Raw genomic sequence first — 20,828 nt, forward strand, 5'->3', positions numbered from 1 at the left:
GGTCAGTATGATTTTTTTTTTTTTTTTTTTTTTAAGAAATGAATATATCAAAATGTTTATTGAGTGCCAAAAATAGCATATTAGAATCATTGAAGAAGAATCATGTGACTGATTGAAGACTAGAGTAATGGCTGCTGAAAATTCACCTTTGCCATCAATAAATTTCCAGGAATAAATTGCATTTGAAAATATATTAAGTTATTTTTATATTTAAATTAAAATTTAAATGATTTAATATATTAAAATATTAAATATTTTTAAATATATATTTTTTTAAATATTAAAATCATAATAATTTCACTATATTTTTGATCAAATAAATGCAGTCTTGGTGAGCATAAGACTTTTACTTTCAAAAACATAAAAAAAAAAAAAATCTTACTGACCCCAAACTTTTAAACAGTAGTTATATTATATTAGTAGTTATATTATATAAAAGTAATTATTATATTATATTAGAATAATCGTGATTAATCGCACCCAAAATAAAAGTTTGTTTAAATACATTTAAATATTTTATATATAAATATAACATATTTTTGTTAAATGTATACATGCATGTGTATGTGTATTTATATATACAGTACATAATAAATATACACCATACACACATTATGTTAACACATATTTTTATTTTGGATGTAATTAATCGCGATTAATCATTTGCCAGCACTAAAATATAATATAATACATGAATATGGTAATCATTGAATACCATGGTACACATTTCTGTGGTAGCAGTCCTTTACTGTAAGGGAAAAATCGCACACAAGCGACTTCTGTTTAAGAATTTATCACAAGGAACAACACAGAGGATTTAAAAGATTAAACATTGTTTGTGTTTCTTGTGCTCTTTCATAAAGTCCTTATGATTTAAGAACATCACAACTGTGAGGCCTTAAGATTTATAGCTTAAGATTTGAAAAATCATTATAATCTTATAATCTTTTTCATTCACTTGTACCTCAAGGACCAAATAAAACTTGATAAAACAACCACATAATTAGTATTAAAAATGCATTGAAACTTAATATATTAATGATGTTGGTCAAGTGGGAAACCTTCCGAGAACCTTCTGACCGACTTATCTACTGACAAACCTACCGTGACACAGACGACGGGGTATCCAGCAGGTGGGTGGGCATTTTCTTTGGTTCTTCTGACTTCATCATAGTGTAACAGTGACACAACATGAGGCAGGGAAGGGAATGTGACGTCAGCCATACTGTTGCTCTCCTCAATGTACACTATGGCTTTAGTCATCTGCCAATACATGAGACAGATTTTAAATTCACATTAATTCTTCATTAAACTTCAAATACGAAGAATGTACCGCAAGGAACATTATGAACATTTCTCACCTGGATTTCAGCAATCATGTTCTCATCTGGTTTCAGGTGGACAGTGAAGGCCTCTCTCATCTCTCTTACGTTATCAAACAGAATCTCCACCTCCACTACATGCTCGATCTCACCCGTTTTAAACACAACATCTGCACACACAAAATATCTAATTGCATATACTAAAAGATAAACAACATCCTGATATTTCTTCTCCTAAATGCTTCCACACCTGATTGGATTTGTCATTTGCATTCTGAACTCTATATAACCTGATGTAGACAGGAAATGCATGCATGTGGAAACTGCTTGGAGCCACCTGCCAATCTACAAAGGATAATTAGATGCTGCATATTCAGAATGCAAATGACCCGTTCTGGCCTCTAGAAGCCTTACCGAGGGAGATGGGATGGTAGTCTTCTCCGGATATGGCAGAGCCGTCCTTTGTGTGCACCCTCACCAGGGACACTTTTGAAGCATCTCCTGTCCTGCGAATGGGGATCTTCACCAAAGTCATCTGCCCTGACTCTTTTGGTTCGCTAACACTGAACTTTGTCTCGGCAAACTTGATTATAGGCTCTGACAGTGGAAAATAAATGGTTAGAGAAGACAGATGAGAATTGAGAAGTTTTTGTTCATTAAAAGATTCTGAGCCAAAGAGAATCTGTAAGAGTGTACTGAAGTTTGACCCACATTCTAGAAATCTGAAACGAAATGTCAGGTATTTACATTTAATATTCATCTAAAGTGAATTTCAAATGAAAACCGCTGTGATGAAAAATGTGTCTTTCTTACTGTCAGTGTTGTCATTGATCTTTACGAGCATTTCGTTCTGAATGCCTATGGACGCTCCATACGGCGAGTCACTCTTCGCGCTCCCCAGAACCAGCCTCAGTTCCTCCTCCTCCTCATGAATTGAATCATCCACAAGTTTTAGCACACACGGTTTGTCAGCCTCACCTAGGGATCAAAACATGGAGACCAAAGTCTGAACAAAGGAAACAGCTTAACGATTTTTTCACTGTTCTAGATCTGACATTGTCTTGTGAGATCATGACCTCCTTTTTGGACAAATGTTTTTCACTTGAATGGCAGATATCAATTAAAGGTAAAGTGTGTCATATTTACCTGTATATTTCAGGTTTTATTTGTTCATTCATTATCTTCTTTGTTTGTTCATTCATTTATCCAGTTGTATACACATCCTAGCTTTCAAAGTGGCTCATCAATTTCATATTACAAAAGCCACTTTTCCACCATCATGCCAAACAGTTCTCATTGTTTAAAGGTGGCATCGAACATTTTTTTACAAGATGTAATATAAGTCTAAGGTGTCTCCTGAATGTGTCTGAAGTTTCAGCTCAAAATACCCCATAGATTTTTTTAAATACATTTTTTTAACTGCCTATTTTGGAGCATCATAAACTATGCACCAATTCAGGGCTGCTGGCCCTTTAAATGATCACGCTCCCCGTCCACGGAGCTCGCGCTTGCCTTGAACAGCATAAACAAAGTTCACACAGCTAATATAACCCACAAAATGGATCTTTACAAAGTGTTCGTCATGCAATATGTCTAATCGCGTAAGTACAGTGTTTATTTGGATGTTTACATTTGATTCTGAATGACTTTGATAGTGCTCCATGGCTAACGGCTAATGCTACACTGTTTGAGTGATTTATAAAGAATGAAGTTGTGTTTATGAATTATACAGACTGCAAGTGTTTAAAGATGAAAATAGCGACGGCTCTTGTCTCCGTGAATACAGCAAGAAACGATGGTAACTTTAACCACATTTAACAGTACATTAGCAACATGCTAACGAAACATTTAGAAAGACAATTTACAATTATCACTAAAAATATCATGATATCATGGATCATGTCAGTTATTATTGCTCCATCATCTGCCATTTTTCGCTATTGTCCTTGCTTGCTCACCTAGTCTGATGATTCAGCTGTGCAGCTCCAGACGTTAATACTGGCTTGTGTAATGCCTTTGAACATGAGCTGCATATGCAAATATTGGGGGCGTACATATTAATGAACTGTTACGTAACAGTCGGTGTTATGTTGAGATTCGCCTGTTCTTCGGAGGTCTTTTAAACAAATGAGATTTATATAAGAAGGAGGAAACAATGGAGTTTCAGACTCACTGTATGTCATTTCCATGTACTGAACTCTTGTTATTTAACTATGCTGAAGTAAATTCAATTTTTAATTCTAGAGCACCTTTAGCTGTTCAATTCCATGCCAGTCCAGCAAAGTGGATAGGGTTTCGTTTTCCACTGTGAGTTAACAAATTATATGATTTATAAATAGCGACTGTGTTATGGAGGATGATCAGATATTTCTTTTAATTTTATATTAAATTGTGTTAACTTTTGCTACAGAGAAACTGATAGCCAGTCAACAGACAAGTGACAAATCCTGAGTGGTGACATCACTATACACGAGGGTTAGTTCACCCAAAGATGAAATTTCTGTCATTAATTACTCACCCTCATGTCGTCCCAAACCCGTAAGACCTTCATTTGTCTTCGGAACACAAATTAAGATATTTCTGATGAAATCTGAGGTTATCTGATCCACACATACGACATTGCACCTTTTGAGGTCCAGAAAGGTACTAAACTGTATAAAATACTAAAGCAGTATGAGAGGGGACAGACAAATTTGTTCGTTATTTTTGTTTTGTTTTTGCTCACAAAAAATATTCTCGTCACTTCATAATATTAAGGTTGAACCACTGTAGTCACGTTGATGGTTTTAATGTCTTTAGTACCTTTCTGGACCTCAAAAGGTGCAATGTCGTTGCTGACTATATGTGTATCAGATACCCACGGATTTCATCAAAAATATTTTAATTTGTGTTCCAAAGACATATGAAGGTCTTACGGGTTTGTAATTAATGACAGACTTTTCATCTTTGGGTGAACTAACCCTTTAACTGGAAACACTTCAGGATTTTTAAAGTCGTTACCGGATTGGCTGAAATCTACAGGATGTCCGGGAGACGTGTATGTCGCGTTCTTTAACGGTCCGCCTGGAAACAAATGCCGTGACGCCAAACCCCCTCGTGGAAGGTTTGTCGTGTTGACAACTGTGAGAATGAGCACTTACCAGGATCAACTAAATGCTGGATTTTCCAAAGTATGTGAAGTTTGCGGATGCATTGTTGCAGTAAACTTGCACAACATTCTTAAATTAATAATTTATTAGATGCACGCCAGTCTGTTATTGTAGGGACATCGACTTTACATTTTCACGCCCCTAAACATGATGCGGGACAAAACGAACTGTAATTGGTTGCGTTACATGTCAGTCAAACGTCCTCTTGGGCAGTCCTTAGCCAATGAAAGCTGCGATAGAGACCTTCTGCCGTCAGTCCGAAGGTCTAGCTACACGAGACTACTACACACATTCTATATAAAATATAACTGGAACCATTCCTTACTGTTCTTAGAACCGTTCGGCCCAACAGTGGAAAATCAGCTAATTCACTAACCTAATTGTTTGTTCGCTATTTTTTTTTTTTGTTTATTCAGTGGTACACACCCCTTACCCCCATTCTACATCCCAAGTTATATAAAGGGTCATCGATTGTGTATTTTACTTGAATTTGGGAAAATAAAGTTGAAGCATGTGATTTTTTTAACGGTTTAATTTTCGTTCGTTCATTCGGGCAGTTGTGGCCTAATGGTTAAAGAGTCCGACTGGAAACCCGAAGGTTCCGGGTTTGATTCTCAATACCTGCAGGAAATGACTGAAATACCCTTGAGCAAGGCATCTAACCCCCAGTCGCTCCCCGAGCGCCACAGCAAAATGGCTGCTCACTGCTCTGGGTGTGTGTGTCCACAGTTTGCAGTGTGTGTCTTCATTACTCGCTACTCCTAATATGTGCACTAACTATGTGCACTAATATACACTAACTAGAGTAGAGTTAAATGCAAAAGACAAATTCTGAGTATCAGATACCCACCATAATTGGCCTTCACATGTCCCATCCATCCATCCATCCACCCACCCATCCATCCATCTATTTGTTTATCATCATTTGTTTGTACTTCCCTCCAATCCATATCCCAGCTTATATAAGAGGTTATTTACCAGGCAAGAATGTTACGATGGACACATCAGTGTTGGGTCTCTCATCAAAGTCAGACACCACCTGTGCAGAGCCCTGCCGGGTGTAGCAACGTACAGTGGACTTGTGTCTGATGTCTCCGCTGCGGTGTACCATTGCAGTGATGTGACCTTCACTCTCCTCTGCAGTCATAATGGCCTGTTTAAATTGCAACTTTGGCACTGGAAAAAAAGAATATACAAATCTATATGCTCTAATACAACAATCTACCTCTAAATAATGGACCAAACTAGTAATAAGTGGGTCATTCATTCAAATATATGAAAAATTATAGGCCTCTCCCCACTGTGTTTATCATTGTGTTAAACCCGGCTTTTAACCCTGGGTAGAGGAACGTTTCACACTTAGCACTGCTTTTGCAGCGTTAACTTTGAATTACGGTGCTAAACATGCAACACTACGGTTTTAGAATGTTATGGCTAGATGCTTAGCAACAGGTGCGTTGGACAGTAGTTGTGTAGCATAAACAATAGTCTCGGGGGGAAAATGGCAAATGGTGATGAAAAAAGCATAAACGGAAGTGAAGAAGAGAGTTTTATTCTTAACTTTATAGTCCACTCAGGAAAACCTTGAAAGTACAGTCGGCAATGTACAATATGAGGATGCATGATACCTGAACCTTTATGTAAATGGTTGCATGCTGCACTCGTTCAATAAAATTGACACAGCAAATATGCAAATAAGGATGTTAACCCAGGGTTTAGGAATGTACAGTATGAACTATTTCAAGCATGAAAAGTCCTTATATGTGTGTGTGTGTGTGTGTGTGTGTGTGTGTGTGTGTGTGTGTGTCTCAATCACAATTTTGTTAGGAAAAATCTTCAAAAATACTCACAGTCTGAAATGGAGTCATTGATAAAGACGGTGACTTTCGCCGGCTCTCCCAGAATTCCATTGGAGGGCAACCGGAGAATAAGCTCAAATCTCTCTGTTCCTTCCAGAACGGGCTGGCCTAGGTCATCCAGTATGGTGACTCGGACCATCTGCATGCTCACACCTGGTGCAAAGTCCACGTTTCTGCTGATTCCCACATAGTCTACCCCCGCTAGTGGATGAACACACAGAAATAAGGCTAAGGTCAGAGAGAGATCAGACTGGATTTAATGGTAGAAGCACTGGATTCTCACTTTCGATTAATCCTCTCTCAGAGAGACTGCCGTTTCTGCTTTTTTTTCCTTTTTTCTTTTTTTTTTTGAGGGATCAATGTACATTATAGAACTTACAGCTAAGTTTGGGTTGACTGAGCACAGAGGACTCAGATGAACAGAGATTTTTTTTTATTTCAGTTTTGCGGAGAGCTCATAGCTGCATCTTTGATGCCACAAGTCACTTGCTCAAGGACTAAGCCAAAAGAGTCAATAACACTTACTCGCACATTTATGAAAGACCCTGAACTGTCATGTTCAGCATTTTGCAGTTACCAAGTTTGCTGGGATGACAAGAACTGGAGATATAAGACTTGAAAAGAATTAAAGATAACTTTTACATTTTTTTTTTCTAAGTCAGGACTCATCAACCAAAAAAGGATTAATTTAGTTTTACACTGAGTTTCACTGGCCATTAAATAAAATGAACACTACCTCTAAGGGCCAGATTTACAAAAAAGGGCAAATTAGCATGAGACCGCAACCCCATAAAAATTCAGATGGGAGTGGAAATTTCTGCGGGTGATTCACTGACAATGCACATGTTAAAGAACACGGATGCAGCCAGATCATTTCCATAATGACCAACGCAGTAAGTCTATCAAGAGCAGCGCAAATTCACATAGGGTTAAAAACAATCACAGCCAACAACACAGGTGCAAAATGGCTTAAAGGGATAGTTCACCCAAAAATGAAAATTTTGTCATCATTTACTCACCCTCAAGTTGTTCCAAACCTGTATTAATTTCTTTGTTCTGCTGTACACAGAGGAAGATATTTGGAAGAACATTTGTAACCAAGCAGATTTTGCCCCCCATTGACTGCCAAAGTATTTTTTCCTACTATGAAAGACAACTTGAGGGTGAGTAAATGATGATAAAACTGATGATCACTGCATGTCTTATCCTGACAGTAAATCCTGATAGTATACTATTTTTTTATTTATTTTTTTTACACCAAAAGAGGGTTTGCGTTGGTGCAAGCTGTTAACAAATCTGGCACCAAGGCTTTTATATGTAAATGACCTCTGTTATGATTGACTAACTTTGCTGCAATCTGTATGAAATGAGTAACAATACTGGTTGAGGATGGGGAAAAAAGGATGGACTACTGGGAAAATCCAACGGCACTCACCTTCAGCAGAAACAGGGTCTGTTTTGCGGGATCTCACAGTGACTGTAGCTTTTTTTGAGAGATCCGTCCCTGTCCTCCACACACGGACTTCAACGTGGCCGTCGCTCTCATCGACGTGATACTCCTGATTGCCAAAGTAGAACACAGGAGCTGTGGGGCATAAACAGAAAATTGTACATGGACAATGAATTTCCATGAGCTACATTCTTTAAATGTGAAAATCATTCAAAACCCAAAAATGTTTAATTATTTGATCTAATGCTATTATTTTTATTAATTTTATTTCGTTGCTATGTTTAGCTATTTATACATATATATACCACATTAGTATACACTCCTGGCAAGGCAAAAATGGCAAAATATTTAGTGGTCTTTTAATGTTCTTAACCATTTTAATTTTTTTTTTAATTAAATCACTGGTCAGGACATTAGCAAGAATTGTACAAATACTGTAGATAAATTAACTTAGCACAGAATAGCCTTCCCCAATTTGTAGACACCTTTTTACAGGAAGAAGGGTCAGTGTTGTTCCACTCAATATTAATGGCTTCAAACAGTTCATGAATAGTTGAAAAATGTCTCCTTGTTCATTTGAGTTTAATGTAAGACCAAATATTCATATAGGGTTCAAACATGATGGGTTCTCAAGGCACTTCTTGGTTGTCTTTTCAATTTTGGCAGGAGCATTGTCTTGTTGAAAAATAACATCTGATCATTCCTCTTTAGATAACAACTTTTCATTTGTGGGAAGCAAGCCACTCTGCAATATTCTCCTGTACTCTAAAGCATTAAATGACTTTTCACAGTGAATACCAGCAGCTAAAAAGGCTCCCCACACAATGACACCTCTTCCTCCATGCTTCACTGTGGTAGAGATGCATTATTATTATCATCATTATATTTCTCACCAGATTTTCAAAGACATTTAATTCCGTCTTTGATGATTTTATGAGACAGCAATAGCTTTTTAAGTAATGCATTTGCTTAAATTTTGCTAATTTCCTGACCAAAGTTAAGACTTAAAAGCTTAGAATTTAGCTATTTTGGGCTTGGCCCATTTTTATTTTTTTTGTCAAACATGCAAACTGAATATATTAATAGAATATATATATAAACTTATATTCTATACTTTATTTACATTTATTGTTAAATGTACATGTTTATTTATGTTTAATGCTATTATACTGATTTTTCTTTGTTTTTCTTCATTGCTTTATTTAGTTATGATATTGGACAGTTTTAATATTTTTCTTCGATATGAAGGATGAAAATATGTAAGCCTTGTAAACCCAATTAAATATAATGTTCAAAGGTTTCACTGTTAATGTTCACAGTTACACAATTGCAATATCAAACCAATTTAAAAAGTATTTTAGAGCAGAACATAACTTTAAAGTTTTATTCATTACAGAAATTTTAATGAATTTTTCATGACCTTTAAGATTTTTTAATTTAAATATTTCCAGATATGTATTCCATGACTGCGGGAACTCTGTTGATTGCGGTTATTGAAATTAAACTATATGAACCAACTCTCAAACTCAACCCACCTCCATATTCTGGCATACAAGAACATGTTATTATTTGCATTTAATTGTAAAGTTCGAGAAAAACCCTTGAAATATTCATATACTGAATAGTAAATCAACCTCCTACCAAGTAATAAAAGGTGTTCGATTGCTAAAACCATCTAAAACCACCATCTCAACACCACTGTTCAGTTTGCTGAATGAACAGTGGATGCCAGTCTCCATGACAACAAACTGACACCTTGCATCAAGGTTTCTGTTTTTCTCACCCGCGGTGTCTAAGAGCAGAGGTCCCTAGGAGAGGATTCAACAGCTGTCATCTCGCATTATCTACAGGAAGCCACTTACAAAGAAATGCCTGTAACTTGCCTATAACCTCTCTGTTCAGAACACACTCCAAACATAAAATCAGGTCACAAATTACAGGGTTTAGAATGGATTCATGGTATATAAGGTATAAATACCCTGTGCTAAGTTTTTGTAGATGTTGTTGTATATCTGCAAGAATTAACAGACCAAAACACTATCGTTTTCTAGCTGGGGCATAGTGGTTAGTGCAGATGGTTCTGACATTCACACTGCCATAGATTTAATACATAGATTCCTCAATAGCATCTCCATCAGCCATATTGGAACACTTGAGATCAAGTTGACTGTGTGTCCACAGTTATACACATGTATGGACAATCTATATCTGCAATAGACTTCAGCAAATTATTTTCATAGGATTTAGGTTATCATTAATGTTAGATAATTCTGCGAATACTAAAAAAGTATATATTGAGTTAATACACATAAAAACACAAACCAACACATTCTCACCTGTGAAACATTATCCCATTTCTTCGGGAATTTACATCTCAGCAGTTTTACAAGACTGCACAATGTTGTGGTCAGTGTTGGGTAACTGAGTTACGTAATCCGATTCCTTTTTCAAGTAACTAGTAAAGTATCACATTACTTTTTCAACTTACAACAAAATATCTAAGTTGCTTTTTCAACTAAGTAACGCAAGTTACTTTTCACATTTATTGTCTGACTGCTCTCCTATCCTCATGTTGAGAGAAATAAAGTGCAGAGGTGTTGTGTGCGCTGTGTGAACATGATGGTTATTGTAGTTCTAGATTAAATGTGAACATGTATTTACTCATCTCACTTGCACGAAAACATTCAGTATTCCTCAAAATGAATAACAACAGTGAAATGCCAAACCTGTAATAAATAAATATATTAAAATTACACAAATATACTTTATGTATTTAATTTCATTTTATTAACTATTGTCTTTGCTGCTGACCATCAATGATCTAATTCAACCATACTAATAAGCAAAAATGACTTAGATTAGATTTAGAAATAAGAGTGCTGAACTTCCTTCTCCTGTATCCTATTCTTCTTTAATCCAGAATGGCAGCACAGCTGAAAGGTTTGTTTGAGCTGCGCCCTCTACTGTACAGGTGTAAAAATGCATTTCCTTCAGCTTGAGGCTTATTCATTTCACTTTACTTTTCACTTGAGGGCGTTAACATTGCCAAAAATAGAAAAAAAAAAAAAAATAATAATGTTATAAAAAAAAAAAAAGAAGCAAGCCCAGTCCAGGTTAGAAAAAGTAACGCAAAAGTAATGTAATGCATTACTTTTCATAAAAAGTAACTAAGTAACACACAGTTACTTTTTAAATGAGTAACACAATATTGTAATGCATTACTTTTAACTGGTTGTGGCACATTTGAAAACTCATTGATTTTTACTGAGTGACAACAGCACTCACATGTTGACTATTACAAGATGGTGGATGCGCCAACGTGTTTGGAGAGACTGAATGTGGCATCTATGTTTACATATCTATGTGCACCACAGCTATACTCTCATGCAGTCGTGAGTCAGTGCTGTTATTGCTAACTAAAATAAAAAAATATTTTCATAATTTCAAATAAAGCTGAAATGAAATAAAATAGAAATATCATATGAAAAACAAACTTATTTTATTTCAGTTAGTTACCAAGGCAACATTTCTAAATCAATGCACCTCCTCACAATCCCAATCCCAAAACTCAACAATAGACTCTGTTTGCAAAAATGGTTTCCTGTGAAAATGATCATAATCTGGGACTTGTACTTAGAAAATGATTGACGTTTGATCATCTTCTCATTATGATTGGTGCAAATTCTAAATCACTTAATTTAAATTGAAAAGCTAAATAGAAACATTAAAAAGAATTGATAAAAAGAAAAATATAAAAAGAAAAGCAGTAACACTTTACTATAAGGTCCCACAGCTACATAATTTAATATGAACAAAAATGAAAAACACTTTTAAACAAGTTATTAATCTTAGTTAATGTTAATTTCTACATTTACTAATACATTATCAAAAGCAAAAGTGGTCTGATAATATTATTTAATTAAACTGAACTTACAATGGACAGTTACAAAGGTATGCAAATGGGACCTTATTGTAAAGTTTAAAAGCCAATTCAAAATATTACTAAACATTATAATAGTATATAAATAATGTGACATGAGTTTTGTTCTGGCTCATTTTCCTTAATAGAAAACATACAAATATCAATCATTTCAGTATTTCAGTGCTTAATTAAAAACATCAACAATAAGATTATGTTATGTTTATATATTTCACATTTTATTTTTGCTAAAAGATGCTAAAGTAATGTGAGTATTTGCAAATGTGTTTCTATTCAGTTCTCAAAAACTGGGTTGTTGCCATGTGAATTTTCCCTTTTTAAAAAGAATTGTATCGTTTTCAATCACAAAGGTTGTAATAAAAAGAATAAAAAGAAAGAATAGCATTCATGGTTAAAATCTTTTAAAATGATTCAATTCTTGAAAATGAGGGGAAGCATTAAAAAACAATTAGCGTGTTGAAATATTCAGAGCCGCAAGAGATGAAGGGTGAAGCTGAAGGTTAAAGCCCCTCAGGGTAAAATCTCACACTGCATTATATTTTGATACACAGGCAGAAGCTTCAAGCAAACCCATTTCAGGACTTATCACAGCATTTAAGAACTGTGCTGAGTCATCAGAGCGCTATTATACTCAGTAGGGGTAATGAGGAATGATTCATGCACAAAGCAGATGAGTGACGACATTTGCGCCACAGAGAGAAACTTGCACAAGATTCAATTTTAAGAAGAAGATACAATTAGACAAAACTGGTAATTATCAAATCCATATGGATGTAGGCACATGGGGATAAGCCATATGCAGGTGTCCAAACAAACAGTTTGGATTAGACGGACACATTTTCATCTGCACTGTAAGATGCATATTCCAATTATGAAAAATAGCTTGTGTTCTTTCAAAACCTTCATTGTATTTGGCAAATATTGGTGGCTGTGTACCCCGAGATGTCCTGTTCCAATCAAAACCTCAGCACGTCATGTCTATTTCCGGAAGCCTGCTCTCAGGCACGAGTCTGCCAGTGCTTTTTAAAGCTTCAGGTGATGGATAAAAAAAAGTGTGTGTGTTCTCCGTTTGTGGAAATTCATGTTTGAACTCACTAGCGTGTCTGTCGGTAGCATGGAGTGCATATGGGTTTATGCCGTTTTGACAGCTTTGTGAAAACTAGTATGAAATGGAGGTGGGAAACATTAAGATTTGTGCAGTATTTAGTTTTATCTGTCAAAAGCTGAAGCTATTTTTAAACTTCAAGGGAGAAATAAGATTATAAATTACTGTTAACATGAAACTGATTCTGAAAAGAGACATCAAAAGGGTGTTTTTGACATGTAGAGTCTTCTTTATGACATTCTTGATTATTAGCCGTAGCTGAACTGATTTGTTGTGAAACCATACTAAAATCACAGGTAAACCATGGACTGTTCCTCATTACTGTGGTGAAATCAATAGAAACTGTTATTTCTATTGCAAAAAATGTTTGTTGTGAAAAAACAGCTCAATTTAATTTAAAAAGACAATTTTACCACAATGATCATAAAAATACATAACATGCAATGTTGTGTATTTTTAGTTTTATTTGAGTATTACATTGATTCTCTCACTACCTCACAAAAACACATGCATAAGAAATATTTCAGTTTTTGCATGAATACTAACATTATTTTTAGCAAGAGAAATACTGCTCTGATTAAATAATTTATCAAAAATGTATATATAAACATACTCACTCAAAAGTTTGGGGTTGTTAAGATTTTTTTGAAAGGTTTTGTAACAAGTCAACCATGCATTAAAAAAAATACAGTAAAAACAGTCATATTGTGAAATATTATTCCAATTTAAAATAAAATTTAAATAACTAATTTTTTTTTTATAATTTTTTTTTATTTGATTTTTACAACACTTTACAATTGTGCTGCTTAATAATTTTATGAAAACTTAATTTTTTGGGGGGATGAATAGAAAGTTCAGAAAAACAGCATTTATTTGAAATAAAAATATTTTGTAACAATGTGAAAGTCTTTACTGCCATTTTGATCAATTTAATGTGTCCTTGATGAAAAGTATAAATTTCTTAAAAAAAAAAAAATTGAATTGAATTGAACTCATCATTTACACTACCGGTTGGGGTCAGTTCAATTCATAAGATTGACTGAAAGAAAGATAGAAAGATAGGAAGGAAGTTTGTGAGGAAGGTCATGAGGACGGAAGTTCGAAAGGAAGGAAGTTCGAAAGGAAGTAAGTTCGGAAGGAAGGAAGTTCGGAAGGAAGGAATTTCGGAAGGAAGGAAGTTCGGAAGTTGTAAGTAAGGAAGGAAGTTCGGAATTAAGGAAAGAAGTTTGGAAGGAAGTTCGGAAGTAAGTTTGTAAGAAAGTCAGACAGACAGATAGACAGACACTGTAATTAAAAGTAATATTTATTTTCTCTTGAACTGTAAAGAAATATAAACTAATACAACCAAGGTAATTTTTCAAACCCAATAAAAAGAATAAATTAACCAACATAAACTACTATACCACATAACAGCATGTGAGCACTGGTCCACTATCCACATCTGAGCATTAAAGTAAGTATTGATTTAGTCTGGAGCTACACAGGTGGTAAACACTAATGCAGAGGCTGTCTTTATGCCCCGAGGCTTCAACAGCACTGATTTAGTACTGACAGATTTATGTGAGCAATAATACCTGTGTGTACATTCCACACAATAAATGACAAAACAGGAAACAGCACAAAACATTTCTTCAGACAGCTGGCTCTCTGATACTGCTGATACTGCTGACTGAGAACACCATTTTAGCTCAGTATGCGGCAGTTCTTGATGATCTACATGGTTTGGGGTGCATCTCCATGCTGCGTACTGTTTTCTACGTCTGTGAAAGCTAATGCACGAGGGGGTGATTTAGTGTATGTAATGTGAATATAATGCTCATTGACAGTCACATTGCATGCCGTGTTGCGTGCTAATATCGGAGTTTCACTATACATAAACATTTGCTGTTCTCCGACTATGAACATCTGTCAGACAGACGCTCATGCTGACAGGCATTAATTTCAAACTAAAGACAGGTGTCTCTGTAGATGGGCAATTCCAGCGTTATGGACGTGACATTTGGAGTCAAAACTTGAAATATAAACGCTCAAAGAATGCATTTAATAGTAACATATTGAACCGTCTATTTATATATTCATAATCCCTTACTAAAGGAGTCCAGACATTAGAAAAATGTCAGTCTATTCAACTGTTTTATATTTTAGATGAGGGAAATATACAGCGTTACGGACGTGACAAAAAAAGTCACTAAGTTTTGGGTGACAACATATTTTTTAAGAATTCTGTGAATTACATTGAGCAAACCAAAAGTAATACTGCCCACTGAATGAAGAAGGGTTGGCTCTCCACAGAGCATAAAATAATAATTTTATTTAATTTTTCATGTTCGCATTAATGAGGAAAAAACAATGTTACGGATGTGACAGTTTTCCGTTACGGATGTGACCGGTCTGAAAGCGGCACAAAAGACTTGGTTTAAAACTGCTTTAAAACTTTCACAGAGACCTCAAGCAAGCATTTAAACCACCAAATACTGAAATCTGGGATACCAGTATGGTAAGACTCCACAATTTATCAAGTTTTTACTAAACTTTATACAAATGTAACGTTATACTCTGTAGTGCAAAAGGTTATGGATTAGACCTATTTCTCATGTTGACCAGCATGTGCGTTGTTCAAGAATCAATTTAGAGACCATGATTTTCCTTCTTACAGAACTGCTTGCTAAAATACATTGACAAATATTTATGTTTATCATAAAGCAGTTTAAAATCGCATGTTTTCCCCACAGTCAGGTGAACCGATTGACACTATTGCCAATCGCAATCATGTCAGTTTTATGTTTTGTGTCTAAATGACCACAAGGTTTTTCGTCTAGTTTTCAGAGTTTAAAGCGGAGTCTTGAGTCAAAATGATCAAACTTTATTTCAAGTCAAAATTATTGCAATCTTATTATTTTCATTTTGTCAGCTTGATCGCGCGGATTGTGATCAATATAGGCTAGGCTATTCATTTTTAACCAACCGGTAACGCGACATCCCAATTCTCGAGGGAAGTGTCCTATGAGACACAATGCTCTTCTATAAGTTGTACTGTATCATATAGGCCTACCTTTTGATGTTCATATTTCGTTCTCTGGCAAGAGGAAGAGAAGATCGGTTCATGTGCACCTGATCCGCCGCTTACAGGCGCTGCAGTAGCTAATCTGTCACGCGCCGTAGGCTATTAAAGAGCGACATCTATTGTTTAAATTTTGTTATAAAATCGACTGAATTTGAAAGTTAAACCTTTTTCATATTAAAACTAACAAAGCACAAAGAGTATTGCGATTATTGGATATGTTCTGATATGGTAAGCCTGAAACAGATGATAGCAATATAAAGAAGCAAACTCATAGGATTTAATATGAAGCGTCCGTAACGGTCACGTCCGTAACGCTTATTATGGTTGTTCAGAGCAACGTAGTGAAATGAATTGTTGATCCTAATAAGCATAAACATAATTTAGCTTTGCATATAAAGTTTCAAGTTATTTGCATTTATAATTGTTATATGACATAAACTTAATCTTTAAAACGTTACGGACGTGACAGAGTTCTGAAGCGTCCTGACCTCTTTATTCTAGCTCCTATAAATTCAACAGGCAGTGCTGTTATGACTAAATGAGTGTATTTATTTCTCAGGCATGCCTCCATCTTTCTACACAATGCTTACTGCTAAAATAAAGTTTAAAAAATGGGGTCTTTGATCCCTTTTTTGAAAGCATGAAATATGGTTGGTTGAAAATTTAATTTAAGCATTGTTGCTTACCACATATATTGTGGATAAACAAGGCAATTTTCTTAAAATTTCTGTTAGAGCACATTAATACAGTATATTACAGACCTAAATGGACAATTTAAAAAGGGTTTTGTTCTTTTGGTTAAAACTTTTTTTTTTCATGGTAAAGATGACCTTTGCGTGGAATTGCCCAGATATACTTCCTTTAAACAGATTAGTACACCACATTTTCTCATATTCTCTACCTTCACCCAGGGCTACACTGTCATACAAACAACGCTGAGCAGAAAGCATCATGTCAAGCACTAATCTCTGGTTCTTGAATGGTCTCAGCCTCAGGCGGCACACGTACAGACCTCTCACATTCACTGACCGTCTGATGCATGTTGCACTATTGAGCAGCACAACTGTAGCAGCAAATCAGCATATTAGAATGATTTCTGAAGGATCATGTGACACTGAAGACTGAAGTAATGATGCTGAAAATTCAGCTTTGCCATCACAGGGAATGCATTATATTTTAAAGGGGACCTATTATGCAAAATTCATGTTTGGCTATTTAAATGTTTGTTGGCAGTGTATGTACACAACCACCCTATAATGATAAAAAAATCCACCCTCTCCTTTTTTTTTTTATCCTCATAAATCATAAGCACTGTCTCAGAACAAGCCGTTTCCAGATCCCTGGCAATGTGACGTCACATTAGCCACAGGCCTCGCCCACGAATGTTGACAGACACTGACGTTTTAACATAGACCCGCCCTGAGCGCGCTCACAGCGAGTTGTACAGTCCGCCATTGCTGCACTGACGGGAATATCTCCCAAGCGTTTTAGGCATTCTGTAGCTGGATGTATTAATCCACATACCTCTCCTATCTACTCCTGAAATCTGAGCCGCTGAAGACGAGGTGGATTAATTTTGTTTTCCAAGAAAATTCTCCCTCAATTCTACCAGTGTCAATTTTGTTGACAAATAATTAACGTCAACAACATTTTTTCACAGACGAAAACGAGGCGATGACTAAATAAAAATGCGTTTTGAATGACTAAAACTATGACTAAAATCATAGTCAACGAATAAAAACGAGACGAAAATTATAAAGAGGGACGATTTGGGAATATATCCAGTCAGGACTGCTGTCCTGTGTGGAAGATGCACACATTTGAATTGTAATGTGCTGATCTAACCGCGGGAAATGCGGCGCTGTTGTGCGCTCTACAGGCTCACGCAGCAGCACATCTGACTGCTTCACAATTAATGAATAGCGCACATTTATGCCATGCTATTGCTTATAAGCTAATGTTGATGAATTATGACAATGTTTACTACACTATGTTTATATGGTAGTATGTTTTAGACAGTTGTAAGAATGCATATTTTATCTCCCTCATGAGTAGCCTGCTACAGTGCAGACTGCAGACATTTCAGAATAAGAGTCACGGTGTATTTTGGGATGGTTTATAATGATTTTTTCCTGGTCATTGTTATTTTGTTTACACAATAAACTGTAGTTTAATTTCTATTCAATTTATAGTAAACTACTGTGTCTTCTGTCATAGGAAGGAAAGACTAAGAACATTATTTGACACAATCAATATATTTTACAAGTATAAGGCTTAACAAAACCTAAAACCAAAGAAATCTTCATTACTTGAAGTAAATGTTAACTGAAATAAAAAATAAATATATATAAAAAAATGTAAAGTCTAAGCTTTAGCTTAACCTGAGGTATTAAAATAAACATAAATAAAAAAGATACTAAAATACATAAACAAAAAAATTACTAAAACTTTTAACTAAAATTACAATTAAAACAGAAAACCTAAAAATCAAATCCAATAAAAATTTTAAACAAAAACTACAATGGTACCTCAATGATAAGTGTGCCAATACCTGAAAAGTACTGAATTTTGTTCTTTCGTGTCTTTTTGCACCTGAACGGTCAAAAAATGTCCGCTTTGAGCAAAGTACAGTTGGGTGAACATAAACAGTTTGGGGAATATGTAGGCCTACCTATATCAGTGCATAGGATCTATGCATTGTTAGAGAAATGCTTAATGCATTACAATTTAATTAAATTAAATTTTAGTCGACTAAAATCTTATGATATATGACTAAAACAATTTCCGATGACTAAAATATGACTAAAACTAAATGGCATTTTAGTCAAAAGACTATGACTAAGACTAAATTAAAATTTGCTGTCAAAATTAACACTGAATTCTACCAAAATCCGTTTATGTCTACGTGAATCATTTCACACCGGACTGCTGAATGAATATCAATACAAAGTGACAATACAAAACAGAAGTTGTGCTAAATATGTGTAATACAATACTTATATAATACTTATATATAAGTACAAACTGTTTGTGATCCAGCTTACAGTCTCCAGAGTGATACTGGATACAGCAGTAATGAAGGTGAGAGCACTTTATTACAGTTCATCGGAGTTGATTTACGGAAATAAAGCGTACCAGATTATTAAGCACCTCCCGAAAAGGCATAAGCTCTTTATATATTTGTTTACTGTTAGTTGTAATGAGTATTTCTGTGTACTTCATGATGTATGTTGATGATAATGCAAGGGAGAGAGAGTTTATGGATAATATTTTAATGCACACTTGCACTGTGTTTTATTAAGAACATTATCTAGAGTGAAAACATACGCTTATTATTTTATGTGAAGTACAATAAACATCATAAAACTCATCTGTAAAGTTTTGGCCATCATTCGGATGGTACAACAGGTTGTACTAATATAGTGGATAAAAAGAAGAAGACAATATAAGTTATAACCGTAATTAAACTAAACTATACCTGTTCTATCTCCATGCAGCATATATTTGCAGTTTCTGACATTATTGTGCGTCCTGACTGAATCCTGTCACCGGAGAATCAGCTTGTGAAGCTCCGCCTTCTTAGGCTGATCGCAGCAGCTCATTTGCATTTAAAGGGACCACACTAAAACGGTGCGTTTTTGGTCAACCACAAAAAGTGGCAAATTTAACATGCTATAAAAAATTATCTGTTGGGTATTTTGAGCTAAAACTTCACATACACACTCTGGGGACAACAGACTTATTTTACATCTTGTAAAATGAGGCATAATAGGTCACCGTTAAAATATATAAAATAGAAAACAATCTGCTTTAAATCTGCTTATTATCATTAATGTTGAAAACATTTGTGCTGCTTAATATATATATATATTTTTTTCAGGATTCTTTGATGAATAGAAAGTTTAATAGAAAGTTAATGAATTCTTGCTGAATAAAAGTATTCATTTCTTTCAGAAATCACATAGAATGGAAATTCTACACAATCATATTTACGTAATAAAATCAATTTCAGTAACCTATGATTGGTCATTTTACATATACTGTAAAACAAGTGGGTCTTTCTGTTTAAGTACCCAGAATATCCTGCAGTCTGGCTGTTCGACTATTTTCACTAGATGCTGTATTCTTTATCTCTGCAGCAGAACATCTCTTCAGTTTTAATCTGCAGTGTGCTCAGTCGCTGCCAGCCAAACAGCACTGAGCTCGGCATCCGGACCTTGTTTGTTTTGATGCTGTTCATTAGCTCTCAGAGAGAGACAGCAGTATGAAAAGGAACTTCTTAACTCAGTCCACCCGACTCAATGACTTACTGAAAAAGCAACACTATTTTAAAAAACAGCTAAACTACTGTTACGCAACTAAAAAAATTCTAGTTTATTCAGATTTATTTATTTTTACCAACACTGTTTATCTCATAAAGAGGCAGGTTTAAACTAGTTCTCGTTTAGCACACATACACACAATTGAGAGAGAGAGTAATTGAGTTTTGGACTGATTTTTCAGCTGTAGTTTTGACCTTCTTTCCTTACTCGTTGAGATGTTCTCTCCAGCATTTGGAGATAAAATCATTCCTGCATTGCCTGAGGGAGTCAACCTTTGTCTGTTTACCTGCAAACTCCTGCCACACACACACACACACACACACACACACACACACACACACACACACACACACACACACACACACACACACACACACACACACACACACACACACACACACACACACACACACACACACACACACACACACACACACACACACACACACACACACACACACACACACACACACACACACACACACACACACACACACACACTCAGTCTATTTCCTCATGGTATCTGGTCATTTGGGGAAGGTGTACTGCTTTACTCTGCTGGAGTGATGTTTATCTCTCCATCTGCAGTTATCCACTCCACATAAATCTAAATGACA

At 35.4% G+C, this 20,828-nt stretch overlaps 1 protein-coding gene across 3 annotated transcripts in view; it reads right to left on the reverse strand.

The window, feature by feature from the left end:
* Positions 1-20,828, reverse strand: part of frem2a (FRAS1 related extracellular matrix 2a) — a 66,705-nt gene that overhangs the window by 12,963 nt on the left and 32,914 nt on the right. For all 3 annotated transcript variants that reach the window (XM_067399320.1, XM_067399318.1, XM_067399319.1), the window contains exons 7-13: positions 7,766-7,915; positions 6,322-6,531; positions 5,450-5,647; positions 2,136-2,300; positions 1,737-1,919; positions 1,362-1,492; positions 1,105-1,263 (exon numbers count right to left, since the gene is read on the reverse strand). In XM_067399320.1, coding sequence (XP_067255421.1) covers positions 1,105-1,263; positions 1,362-1,492; positions 1,737-1,919; positions 2,136-2,300; positions 5,450-5,647; positions 6,322-6,531; positions 7,766-7,915 — 1,196 coding nt within the window. The remainder of the gene's footprint in view (positions 1-1,104; positions 1,264-1,361; positions 1,493-1,736; positions 1,920-2,135; positions 2,301-5,449; positions 5,648-6,321; positions 6,532-7,765; positions 7,916-20,828) is intronic.

Source organism: Chanodichthys erythropterus, chromosome 10 (assembly GCF_024489055.1).
Source record: "Chanodichthys erythropterus isolate Z2021 chromosome 10, ASM2448905v1, whole genome shotgun sequence".
Taxonomy (NCBI): Eukaryota; Metazoa; Chordata; class Actinopteri; order Cypriniformes; family Xenocyprididae; genus Chanodichthys; species Chanodichthys erythropterus.